Here is a 13,166-nt window from a genome sequence, read left to right on the forward strand (position 1 = left end):
ATTTCTCTACAATACACATCGATAAATTCATGAGCTTCAGAAACGATTTAATATCAATGAATCGATCAAAAATATGAAATCGACACGTTAATAAATTTGATAAAGCTCGGAGATAAGCTTTCCACTAGTTACCCTGTTAAACTACTTCCCACTAGTTACCCTATTAAACTACTTCCCACTAGTTACCCTATTAAACTACTTCCCACTAGTTACCCTATTAAACTACTTCCCACTAGTTACCCTATTAAACTACTTCCCACTAGTTACCCTATTAAACTACTTTCCACTAGTTACCCTATTAAACTACTTCCCACTAGTTACCCTACTAAATATTTCCCTAGTTACTCTGTTAAATTACTTCCCACTAGTTACCCTGTTAAACTACCCGCCAAACAAAAAACACGGTTCAGGACTGATTTGCTATGTTGTAATGCCTCATCACGACGTGATTACTTAAGGTCTTTGGTTCAAAACTTCAACATAATATTGAGAAGTTTTACCTAATAGTACACAAAAGTAAGTTAATAATAAATAATGCAGAGATGTAAGAAAGTATGATTTTTGTGAAATGTTTTGGTAGTAGGAATGATTTAGATTCAAAGAGGAATATTAAATGAACTGCCTACATTCACTCAAAGTTCCTTACAAGTGGATGTTAGAGAAGATAATTTGATTAAACTATGTCCATCTTTTTGAACTAGTATTATCTACCAAGCAAAGTTATTCATTCTAAATTCCATTTAAAAATAAAAAAAAAATTCCATCTGTTACAAAAGAAGAACGAAACTGTTATGTTTCTTTTATCTGATAATATTTCATCGTATTTATTCACAATTCCACACGATTTCCCCTAAAATATATTGTTGAGTTGTTTCTATATCATTTATCAAGTTATCAACTTGACATATGCAAAGGTCAATTGTTCATGTGATAATGAATAAGTAATCAAAACTGTGTAGTAAGTCAAACATGGAAAAAATATTGTTAAACCGATTTCGATAATCAGAAACCAATGAGATTTTCTGATTAATGAAATTTAAGTGTTTCATAAATATTTTTTACAACTTCATCCAACTTTTCCCAACTTATTTGCATTTCTTCTTTTTTGCTTATTTTTGAAACGAGAATATTCGCTTATTTTTGAAACGAGAATATTCAGCGCTTCATCTACAATTCATTCATAAATGGTATTTTTAACAATAAGTAATATCGAAAGTTTAATGAAATGTTCTGGATGAAGTATCTAGACGACTGAGAAGAGATAAGTTCAGAAATACTAATGTTTATTATCTTAGCGAATTTTCTTCCTTCTTTTCATTCCTAAATTATTTCTTAGATATTTGCTGTGTGATTTATATTATATGCAGTAGTATAATATTATTAATGATTTAATCTTTCCGCAAACTATTGCGCTTCTAAATATATAAAATGAATGATAGAATTATCCTAAAATATATTAATTTCTTTTTGATGCAAAATTGAATTAAATTAGACAAATATTGTTGCTAGGTTTAGCATTTTCATTGTGGGCGCGATCTGGTGACACAAATGTGATACAGTTTATCCCTTCCAACGAGACAGTAAGTTAAATTCATGTGAGGAAGAGAGTGCAGCAATATTTTGGGTTGTTTAATTCTTAGTCATCAGTTATTCTCTTTGTTTTCCGGTTGAGAGGTGTTTAAATTCTATCAAAATGTAATAAAGTGACGTCAAAACATGACAGAAGTTGTGTCAGCATGTGTTTATACATTATGTAATTTCATATCTAATATAGTACTAATATTTCATAGTAATTAGCATAACTTCACAATAACAGTTTTCATTTTTTACTAGCTTTCTTACACTGTATTCAGGACGCTTTCGGATTTTTTAATTCGTAAATTTTTTTCAGGTTTCGCTGTCGTGATCTGTTGAAACTGTTCAACGTAGGAGGTGAAAATAAACCAAAAGATGGCCGATGAACGTTCTCGTCGGGGCCTGAATCCTAACGCCCAAACATTCATACCAAATCCAGCTGCTCGTCCGTTCGTCCCTGGACAGCCATACGTTTTCACGACACAACCTCCGCCAATGTATCATCATCTGCCACCACCTGTCGTTCAGGGAAATTATCCGGTATATCAGCAGTATGGTCAGATGGGGTCAACCAACGTAGCGCAGCATATGGCACCATCATCAGTTACTACCCCGACGTATCATCAACCGGTTGCTACAACTGCTGCACCTTCGACGGAGATGCATCCAAATGCATCAACTACACAACGTGTATCCTCTTCACAACAACAGCAACAACAAGTTCCTATTGATGGTTAGTTTGCTGAACTGGACATTTAGTATGAGATGGTGAAGTGCTGTTATTGCTTTCTCCCAGAACAGTTTTGATTTTGACGCAAAATCCTGCCAGAACTGTTTATAGTATGAGCCTGCTAACGATTTTCGAAGAAGTAGTAGATTTACCACATGTTTAAAAAGAAGTATCGCTTGTCACAAAGCCTGTACATAAGTGATCCAAAACAGTTGTTTCAGCAACCAGTTAAGCATGGGACATTATTTTTGACTGGTTATTGCTAAATATTTTTACAGCTTGGGATGACGAAGCAGATGAAAAAGAAGAAGTGATAGGAAAAAGGGAAGAAATGGTAAAAGAAGAAGCGATGAAAAATGGTTCTTCACTTGAAAAAGTATTTTTTTATTTCTCTACTACGTCTTTGCTCTACTACACATCTTTGCTTCTCACTGTTTAGATTTTAATTTTTTTTTAGATCTCATTATGAAAAAAATTTTTTTTTTTTCAATGCAGAAGAAATTTCTCGAGATTGATTTAAAACATTTCCCTCTAATTTTGTTTACTGATGCAAAGTAGTAATATTTTCAGAAGGAGCAAGAACCGGTGAAACCTATGGATTTGGAAACAGTGAAGCCAGAAAACACCAAAAACAAAGCAAACAGTTTGCCGGTTACAAAGGAAATAGATGACGAAGATGCAGCATTATCCGTAAAGTTCAAGCATGCTGCTTATATAGATGGTTTGATTTTTTAGCATTTATCCATATTAAATTTTTTGAATAAATGAAGATGTAAATTGACTTGAGTTGTTTTATAGTTATTGGGCCTGAATTTAACTTAAAAAATTTATTCGTAAGTTGTGTAATGGAAGTGTTTTCTTCAATAATGGATTTAAAAAAAAAAAAATGATAAATTGTGTAATGAATGTTTGTAGACAGCAGTCGGAAGGAGCACGTCAATATGGTTTTTATTGGGCACGTTGATGCTGGTAAATCTACGATTGGTGGACATCTAATGTATCTTACGGGAATGGTGGATAAGCGTACACTGGACAAATATGAAAGAGAAGCAAAGGATAAAGGAAGAGAATCGTGGTTTGTCTTAATGATTGTTTGTTTGTTTTTCTTTTTTTTTTTTTTTGGATTTTGATGAAAATTTTGAACTGTTGATTTTTACCATATCATAATTCGTTCTGTAATTGCACAAACAATTTTTTTTTTTCGATATTAATTACCGAATTATCCGTCGTCGATACTGCACTTCTGATGGTAACACAATCGGATATGGTGCCTCGTGGGTTGCCAAATGGTAGGGAGAAGCTTATAGCATGGTGTAACTTCAAAAACAAACTCGATTTGTTGTGGGATTAGTCCATGGTCTTCTTATTTTCGGTATCTGTCATGGGCATTGGATACGAATGATGAAGAGCGGGAAAAGGGCAAGACCGTTGAGTGTGGACGCGCATTTTTTGAAACTGATAAGAAACATTTTACAATTCTGGATGCACCTGGACACAAATCATTTGTACCAAATATGATTAGTGGAGCAACACAAGCAGACCTAGCCGTATTGGTTAGTTAATATTTTTTAAAAAAAAAATATATAGCTTAAAGAATTTAGATTTATCATGTTTCATGGGGACAGTTAAAGCGTTCTTGATCTTTTCTGTTGTTCATTCGGCAGCTTTTTCATCATTTTCAATGTTGAATTGGTCGCATTCTTTACAGTTTTATATCCCTTTCATTTCAAGTGACCTGTTCAGTGTACAACTCACTAAAAGAAGTTTTTTTTTAGGTCATCAGTGCTCGAAAAGGTGAATTTGAAACCGGTTTTGATCGAGGTGGCCAAACGCGTGAGCATGCGATGTTGGTCAAAACTACTGGCGTGAAGTATCTTATTGTGCTAGTCAATAAAATGGATGATCCTACTGTCAACTGGGATGAGGAAAGGTGTGTTTATTCATGCATTGTAACATTAAATGTTGCTTGTAAAAAAAAAAAACTTGAAAGAGTATAAATTTTTTATGCAGGTACAAGGAAATTCAAAACAAACTTACACCTTATTTACGGAAGTGTGGCTTCAACCCGAAAACGGATATTATATATATTCCAGTTTCTGGGCTTACCGGAGCATTTCTGAAGGAAAGGCCAAATTCCCAATTCGGTTCTTGGTACACGTAAGTTATGCTTATTTTTGGGGGGCATCCGAATCTATAAATTTTGTAGATTTTTTCGTGCTTCTATCTGTATGACTGTTGTCGCTGGTGTCTTATGCTTCTGATACTGAAAGCTATTTGCTATACATAACTGTTTGGCTACTGGTTTTTTATAAATTTTCAGTGGTCCATGCTTCATTGAATATATTGACACCATGTTACCGTCAATTAGTCGTGATTATGAAGGACCAGTACGAGTTATTATTGCTGATAAATACAGTGTAAGTGTATCCTTTGCTCATATATTTTTATGTTTATTAGTTGCTCATTTATCTTCATTGTTTTTCCATATTGAAAGCCAGTTTGTTTCGTAGAGTTTTAGGAAGTATCAGTAAAACATAATTTTTCAGGATATGGGCACTATAATTATCGGAAAAATGGAATCAGGTGTTTTAGTTAAAGGCCAAACGTTAACAGTTATGCCAAATAGGGTTAGTTATGTAGAAGGACTGATGATGTGTTTTGTTTGTAACATTCAAGCCATATTTTATGCTGGCACATTTTTTATGTTTTATAAAAAAGAAAATTTGAAGAGTTTTAGTCAATGGAAACTTTTAGACAAGCATTCAAGTAATTCAACTGTGGTCGGATGACGTGGAAGTTGACAAAGTGGTTTCTGGTGATAATGTGAAGCTAAAGTTGAAGGGAATTGAAGATAATGACATTTTGCCCGGTTTTGTGTTGTGCTCTCCAGATGCACTATGTCACGTGGGAAGAGTTTTTGATGCTGAAGTAAGATTTTTCCTCCATTTTATGGAACAACTTTCTTAGGTATCTTCGACAATGGACTTCTTTGAATTTCTCATCTTTTCTTTTTATATATAAAGAAAAGTAAGCTTCAGTTTTGATTTATACTATACTGTTATCTCCTTGTTTTCAGGTTGTTATTCTGGATCATAAATCAATAATCGCGTCTGGTTATTCTTGTGTGCTACATATCCAATCGGCAACTGAAGAAGTTATCGTGAAGGTTTGTTTCATCGGTGCAACCGTTTAAAATGTTTGGGAATTTTGAAGCTAAGAAACTAAATTGATGAGTGCATTATTCAAAATCCCGCACTTTTAAAGTAACTACATGAAGCTATATTTATTATTGAACGAGCGGATTACTAAATTAGGGAACATTTATTTTTTTTTTAAAGCCTAGATTTTTTCCGATTGGAAAATAATTTTTATATTTTGTTTGAGGATATTATCTTAACTATTTCGTTATAAAAGGCGCAATTCACATCGTGGAATGAGCTTTTTAAGAAGAATTACTGCAGCCTTTCAACATTTTCTTAATAATCTTGTTTTATTTATAGGCAGTAATTTGTACAATTGACAAGAAAACAGGAAATAAGGTGAGAGCAAGATTCGTGAAGCAAGATGAAAAGTGTATAATGCGGTTGGAAAGTTCAGAATCATTCTGTCTTGAAGCATTCAAAAACTTTCCACAAATGGGACGTTTTACGCTACGAGATGAAGGCAAAACAATAGCTATTGGGAAAGTGCTGAAAGTTGTAGAATGATCGTGTGATGACGTTTAACATTCACATCGATTTTTAATGTTGATTTGTCTGAATATGATGAGGCAGACTTTTAGTATTGTTTTTCATTTTCAGTTTTCAGTGTAGTAACGGCAATGATAAGTAATGAAGCCAAAAGCTTTCTTTGAGGAGGTAGTATTTTAACTTGACTGCTTGCTCCTTTCCAATGTTTGTCCGGAGTATCTGGACATCCTTCCATCATTTCTAGGCAATGAGGTTAAACATATGGGAAGCTCATCTTTTGTAAACCCTGTACTGTTTGTGTAGCAAGTACTTGTAAAGTGCTAAGCTCAACACTAATCTTGTACATCTTTAATAAGTCATTCTTTAGCTCCTTCAGCTTGATTCTATTACATTTTTAAAACATGTAAGCGAGTTGATAAGTTAAGTTAACCCCAACGGCGAATTTTCCGTAAATTCATTGGTCTTCACAACCTATTTTTCAAAATACAGAAGAGCTATATGAATTATGATATTAGAAGGAGCTGTACTGTTTCTCATGCTGAAGAGAAGTAGTTCTAGTCGATATCATCAAGATTTGTTAATTCATCCAAACTAAATGTTCCATAGCTGATGAATTGTTGATGAAGAAAAGAAAATTCAAAGAGCACTTTTCCACTAATTGTTAATTGTTCATTTTGTTATGTCTACTTTCCTTTATACTGTCGAACTTATAGTGATGAGAGAATTTTCTTTCGCATTAAAGGAATTTAAGAGGAAAGATTTATATGCAAAACAATTTATACTGACAAATGAAAACGCTAAACTTCGCGAGTTTTTTTCTTTTTTTTTGAAAGTTTCTTAGACATTTATATGTGAACACCGAGTAATTTCATACCTTCATATTAGCTTTTACGAAATGTGAATTAGAATACCGGCAGCACTATGAGTGAGATGATAGATACATTGCATATGTCTTTATAGCAATATACCAGGAATAAACTAAACGAAACAAATCCGCATAGGGATTTTGCGGAAGTCATAAGATGCTTGTTTCACTGAGCCTCAGCACTAGATGACAAGGCTTCAGAATTGTCGCTCTTCGCAGATTCTAGTCCTTTCTTCTTTTTCTTCATTCGTTTTCCAATCTCAAAAGGATATAGTAAATAATTATTGGAGTTGCGATGGAAATAAGTTATGAAACTTAAGTTCATGAAAGACGACGTCACTCACTTTTTCAATTTCTTGTTCTGTTGGGATTGGCAAAAATGGATTAACATCGAGAGCAAAGTGAGCATCACCAGGTATTACCATAATTAATGCGCGATTGATGAATGGTCCTAAAAAACGGTGAAGATGGAGACAATGACTAATTTAGCTGATCATTCTTGAACGATAGGATAAAAAGTAATTATTGTACAAATAGGTAAGGTATGAATATTATGAACTGGGGTTGACTGATATTCATACCCATTATATAGTCACATTTTAATATAACTGTAATTTCTCTCAAATGAAAAATGGTGAAGAATTATAGTCAAATTGAAAATATCACTTAGCTTACTGTTTGCTTACCTAAAGCAGGATTTCGATGTTTACATAAAGCTTCAATAACAGCTGCAATATTTGCCTTTAATTCATCATCGTTCATTGCTAACTGAAACTGATAATGCAATTTTTGAACACGTCAAAATTGAGTACACATTTATTTTAAAATTGCCTTAAGTGCAGTACTATGCAAATATATCTTATACAACAATTTAACTTACTCGTCCTATTACGGTATCACAGAGACCCCAAACCGGCATGATCGGATCACCTCGAATTGATAATTTTATACCATTCTTAAATTTACCGATGATTTCTTGGAAGTCATCACCAAGACCACCTGAGAAAAGAAATTCTATATAAAATAAGATATAAAAATTTATGTCACTATTAGAAGTTATCTGAAAAAGAAAAAAATCATATTATTATTTGAATGTCCTGAAATGAATAAAAATGTATTCATCCTTTTCAATAAAAAAAAAAAAAAAAAAAAGGTAGAAGTGACAAAGATTACAGTAACCAATTGTAGGTCTCTGATTAACAGCTAAGACGATGTTAATTTAAAATATTAAAATACAGTCACGTACCATTGATTTTATTTGGAAAACGTGATCTTAAAATTCCTCGTAAGGGAAGAATACTGGAAGCCATATCAGTATGTGCAACACAGAAGTCATAATCATCAATGCGAAACATTCCTTTGATAATCTAAAATTAATTAGTTTTAAAGCGTACTTAAACGACTCTTCAAAAAAAAATTTAATAATCACACCAAAATTATTAGCGTAAGTCAATTCTTCATTCGTAGAGATATAGTGCTCTTTCTCATTTACCATAAATTGTGTGAGAGTTCACTTTTTTTTCCATGGAAGTTTTCAATTTTTTTATCCTTTACTATGGAGAAATCGTCTTGGAATAAACTTTGTGAGAATATTATATATGTTCTATCACAAACAGTATAGCTCCTTTTAGAAATTACAACGAAAATCACTGGTATACAAATAAATATATGTGCAAGAATGAAATTCAAATCAAAAATCTCTAAGATTTCAATTCTTAATCAACAATCTCAAGTTCTATTAATTCAACTATCCATAATTATCCTTTTTGTGTTATTCCTATAACAACTACAGCCATACCAAACTTTTATTATCAAACCTTTTTAATCATATCTGGGCCGAGTGCAATTTCAGCACCGGCTTCGACGGCGGCATCCCGATTATGTTGTTCATATGCAAATGCCAATATTGTTCGCTTCTCGTTATGTTTAAATGGATAAGGAATTGGTACTAACTCTTCGGAATCGGCAACCATTTTAGTCTAAAAAGAAAATTTTAAGATTAGTTTGAAATGAGAAAAAGCGATAAAACTATGACGAAATATGCACACCAATATTCAAAATGAACCTTTCTTTCCGTCGTCATATTAAGTTCCATACGTAAACGAATACGTGCGTTCGGATTATTGTAAATGGATGGTTGCTGCATTTCCCTGTCAATTTACCAAAAAAAAATAATTTAACCTTGAAAACAAAAAGCATTATAAGTATTTTATTTAAACAACTATAAGGTTGTGCTTCAGAAGAGCGAATATATCGGTGTCTTGGAACAACATAGCAGAATAAGCAGTAAATAGGTTTATCAGTAACTGCATAAGACCAGTTTATCAAAGAAAATAAATGAAATAAAAGTGATAAACTCTTTAATTTTAATTACCTAATCACAATATGGAAGCTTTAATCTAAATTGTAAGAATTTTAAAACCTCGGCGTAAGCAAATGTATAAAAAAAGTGACTCTAAAGAATTCCAAATCAATAATTGATTAATTATGACTAATTTAAGCTGATAAGACAGAATTATTTTCTAACCTATGCATTTGAAGTGCTTCTGAAACTGAGTAATACTGAGTTTTGTAAGCACTTCGGATAAAAATATTTGTGGTTGGCTTATCTGGTAAATGTGCTTCCTTCGCTGGATTCAACCGACCAGGAAACTGTTCCGAAATGGAGGTCCTAAAAAGAATAACCAAATATAGCTTTTCTATAATATCACTCAACTCTCTTTTATCCTAATTGAATTAGTTCTCAGGAAAGATGAAAAAAAAAAAAAAAAAATTTCACATGTGTTTCATTCTTGAGATTTGGATCCTCTGCATGAAAGTGTATTTTTTCCGCTCCGCTTCTTTTGCTTCTCGTTTCAATCGTCTTTCCTGGCGCTCCTGTTTAGTAAGCGCACGTTTCAGATTACGTTTACGTCCTACAAATCAATAGACAGATTAATTGCTGTATTATTCTTATTTGTGTAACTGGGATGGGAGGGGGGGGGGGGGGGGGAGAGGGGGGAGTGGGAGGAAATCAACTAGCTTGCGAAATCTTTTAAATACGTAAAATTAAAAAATGCATACTAGAAAAAAGTAAATGGAGTGAAACTTAATTCAGGTACGTGTACTATTTAAAGAAATTCAAAACCTATACTAAAATACTATGAAAATAAAAAAATTCGAAATGCTTCCTTCTCATCGGATCATTCAAAATTACAGTAAATATTTCTTCACCTCGGTACTGCTGTAAGCTATAGATCGACGGAAGTAGTAAGCAGAATTCCGGATGTCCTATTACTGCCTTATTGCTACTACATGCAGCCCATATTATTCCATTACTTATTGACGAAAGCATAGCTTTGCAACAGCACTCCTAAAATTATGCAATTATTTTTACAAAATTATTAGCTTTAAAAAACAAATTATCCAATCTCTTTTACTTCATGTTTTTTTACTTCGAAGTATGCTACTACAATTTGTTGATCATCAGGCAAGATAGTCCGAAATAGATTATCTAATATCAGGAATAGATAATTCAGAACTTTCTCATATCCATGCCAAAAGTAATCAGTCTTGATAAAACTCCCAATTTCCAATTAACATCGTTCCTTCCAAAAAAAAAAAACCTTTTTTTCTCAATAAAATTAGAGAAATGTATATACACACAGCTAAAATTAAGCAAACACCTGTTTCATATATCATCTCCAGCATGCCTAACATTTGCATCTTGAGAATGTTATTTGTTTGAGTAGTTCAACTTTAGTTCATTCAACTTCGAATAGTTCAAACTTAATTGAGTAGTTCAAATTCTGTTTGAGTAATTGGATTAGCAATAATCAATACTGCATTCAAACCAAAAGTACTTTTTGTCAGAAAATAACCTCGTTTAAATGTTTTATTAATTATAACGATCAATAAAACATACAATTTATAACAAAGAAACAAGAAATGATAGAAATTAAACAATTTATCTGCTATGGAAAGGTAAACCCGTCACAAAAAGGGTCTATCCATAATTTCAAGTACGATTAAATCATAACGAGAGGACAAGTTATCCATCCCTTTCCTAGTACCACTCAAGTAAGGTTTTCTAATTCATTGGTGAATTTTCGAGGCATTAGTTTTTAAAATGAATTCTAAAATTATTCAAAAAAAAAAAAAAAAACATTCTTTACATGCTATCCACTCTTTTAGCTCCTTTAACTCCTGCCATTTTAACTATTAAAATACACCAATACATTTTCCTTCATTTCTCTTCTAACAGAATCTGATGTCTCACAAATTTGTAGCTTGCATAATACATTTGAAGCAAAAATCAATTAAATGTAGTAAAATGAACAAAAGTGATAATTATTATCAGTATATCACTATCAACAAGCAATAAATAGAATTTCAATACAGCATACTGTATGAAATAGTTGCGATTTAAATCACTTGTCTGGAAAGAAAAGTAGTATCGCATACCTCCATCCAGAGTATTATGAGGTGCACATAAGGTCATGATGAGATATCTACTATCCTCTACTAGGAAAATATATTTTTTAAAACTTTGCACCGTAATTCTTATCTTTTCCATCATTTATTTGATTGAACAAGAAAATAATAAATGAATCCTTGTGATTATCACTCTTGTCACCAAATAAGCGAGATGAATAGAAAATTCGTCGGACTCATTTTCCTTAATAGGCAATTCAAAGAATTTGATAAAAAGAAAAAGAAGCAAAATGGATGTTTATAAATCCTTAAAAGCATTTATGATCTCAATTTGGCATACTTTTTTTCTGGAAAATCAAACGAACTGCTATGCTATCATAAAATAGTTCGCTTCAAAGCACAATAAGGAGAATTCTAAGAATGCAACACTCGAAAAGCATTATCATAAATAAAAAAGCATGAAGTGCTATTTTCTTCAATGAAATGCTCTAGGCATTAAAACAAATGTTAAATTCAAGGCTACAATTAGTTGTAAGACAGCTTAAGAACAATAACAACATTGGCAGGATTAATTTTGCATAAGTTGCAGGAAGAGTGTATCCCAAATTAACTGCAACTTTTTTGAAAGATGGTCAAACAAGGAAGAGTTATTAAACTTCAAAAGTGAAAAGTGAAATATTAACGACCCAAGTCACATGATGTCTCAAATACTTCAAGACACTAGTGAAGTTGTTCGATGCTTTGACGTGCATTATGCATGTAAAATCGTCAAGAAGAGCTCATACAGAAATATAATCTAACTTAAATAAATCGAAAGTTAATAATGAACTGTCCTAGTGAACAACACAACTCTTAGGTTTGTTTTATTCGAAAAACTCTGAGTACTGAAAGCACAGGTAAACAGCTCAAGTTTTCAAGTTTACCTAGGATAAGATGAAAAAGAACTCACCGAGAAAGAAGTTCTGCAACATGCATTAATTTAAATTACAATCAAATAACAATCCGAAAAGCAAACATTTTCATCTTAAAAGCTCAACAATCACCACGAAGCAAGAAAAGTTACAGCTCTTTTTTTTTGAAACAAGAAAGAGAGAGAGCTGTTTGAATGAAAGATGGGATATACTGAAAGAGAAACGTACGTATTGCCTTGAATTAAAAAACCCGGAAAGCGCAGTTTTTTTTTTCCTTTTCTTAATTAAAATAAATCCAAAGAATAAAAAGAAAAGTCAAAAAAGGAAAAATCTATTATCAGCAAAAACGAAAGCAATGTGATCGTGTAGTACACCGTGTGTTTTGATGATATCTGATTCTGATGAATGGAAGAGATCCTAACAAACGTGCAGTGGAGAGAGACGGTTACTACAGAATAGTAGGTGAGTCACCAACCAACATCCTTTTAATCACTATCATATAAGCCTTAAAAATATTGATAAAAACACGTTTTTATCCTTCTCTTTTTTTGACTCTATCATTTTTGCATCAAAACACATGGAAATTTGTATTATCACCAGGATGCTATATTATCCTTCCTTTATATTGCTAACTTAAGATTAATTTACCCGTTTCAAATAAGTAGCAAGAAGTGCAGTAAAATAAAAAAATATATATATATGAGGATTTTTAGCGGATGAGAATGAAGAAGATACACTGTGCAAAACTCATAGTGGAACTACTGACTTGGATCCTGAAGTGTTTGCCACAGCAAAATGTCTACCAGTCTAAATGTCAGCAACAATTCAACTAATTAAATTGCTTAAAAAAGTAACTTGATGGATGATAGTGAATTCCCTCCTTTCAGAATGATTCATAAAAGATTCTGCCCGCATTTGATCGATGAATTAAGCAAAACGACGAGGATGAATTAAGCAAATAACCATATAAGCATGACTGACAC

The 13,166-nt window shown here is 32.5% G+C and overlaps 2 protein-coding genes across 2 annotated transcripts; one reads left to right on the forward strand and one right to left on the reverse strand.

Moving 5' to 3' along the window:
* Positions 1-1,950: 1,950 nt before the first annotated feature.
* Positions 1,951-6,012, forward strand: Bma-erfa-3 (Elongation factor Tu C-terminal domain containing protein; the record flags this gene model as incomplete). Its single annotated transcript, XM_001896257.2, has 12 exons — positions 1,951-2,308; positions 2,584-2,681; positions 2,876-3,026; positions 3,221-3,396; positions 3,613-3,858; positions 4,081-4,235; positions 4,316-4,462; positions 4,626-4,722; positions 4,852-4,932; positions 5,060-5,233; positions 5,382-5,471; positions 5,806-6,012. 12 exons carry the CDS (start codon positions 1,951-1,953, stop codon positions 6,010-6,012), a joined length of 1,980 nt encoding a protein of 659 aa, XP_001896292.1.
* A 1,013-nt stretch (positions 6,013-7,025) lies between these two features.
* Positions 7,026-10,193, reverse strand: Bma-mrpl-1 (Uncharacterized protein; the record flags this gene model as incomplete). The annotated part of the gene is made up of 10 exons (XM_001896258.2): positions 7,026-7,118; positions 7,204-7,310; positions 7,546-7,627; positions 7,740-7,858; positions 8,106-8,226; positions 8,677-8,838; positions 8,925-9,009; positions 9,387-9,530; positions 9,639-9,774; positions 10,073-10,193. 10 exons carry the CDS (start codon positions 10,191-10,193, stop codon positions 7,026-7,028), a joined length of 1,170 nt encoding a protein of 389 aa, XP_001896293.1.
* Positions 10,194-13,166: the final 2,973 nt, after the last annotated feature.

The sequence above is a fragment of the Brugia malayi genome (genome assembly GCF_000002995.4).
Source record: "Brugia malayi strain FR3 genome assembly, contig: Bm_v4_Chr4_scaffold_001, whole genome shotgun sequence".
NCBI classification, from domain to species: domain Eukaryota; kingdom Metazoa; phylum Nematoda; class Chromadorea; order Rhabditida; family Onchocercidae; genus Brugia; species Brugia malayi.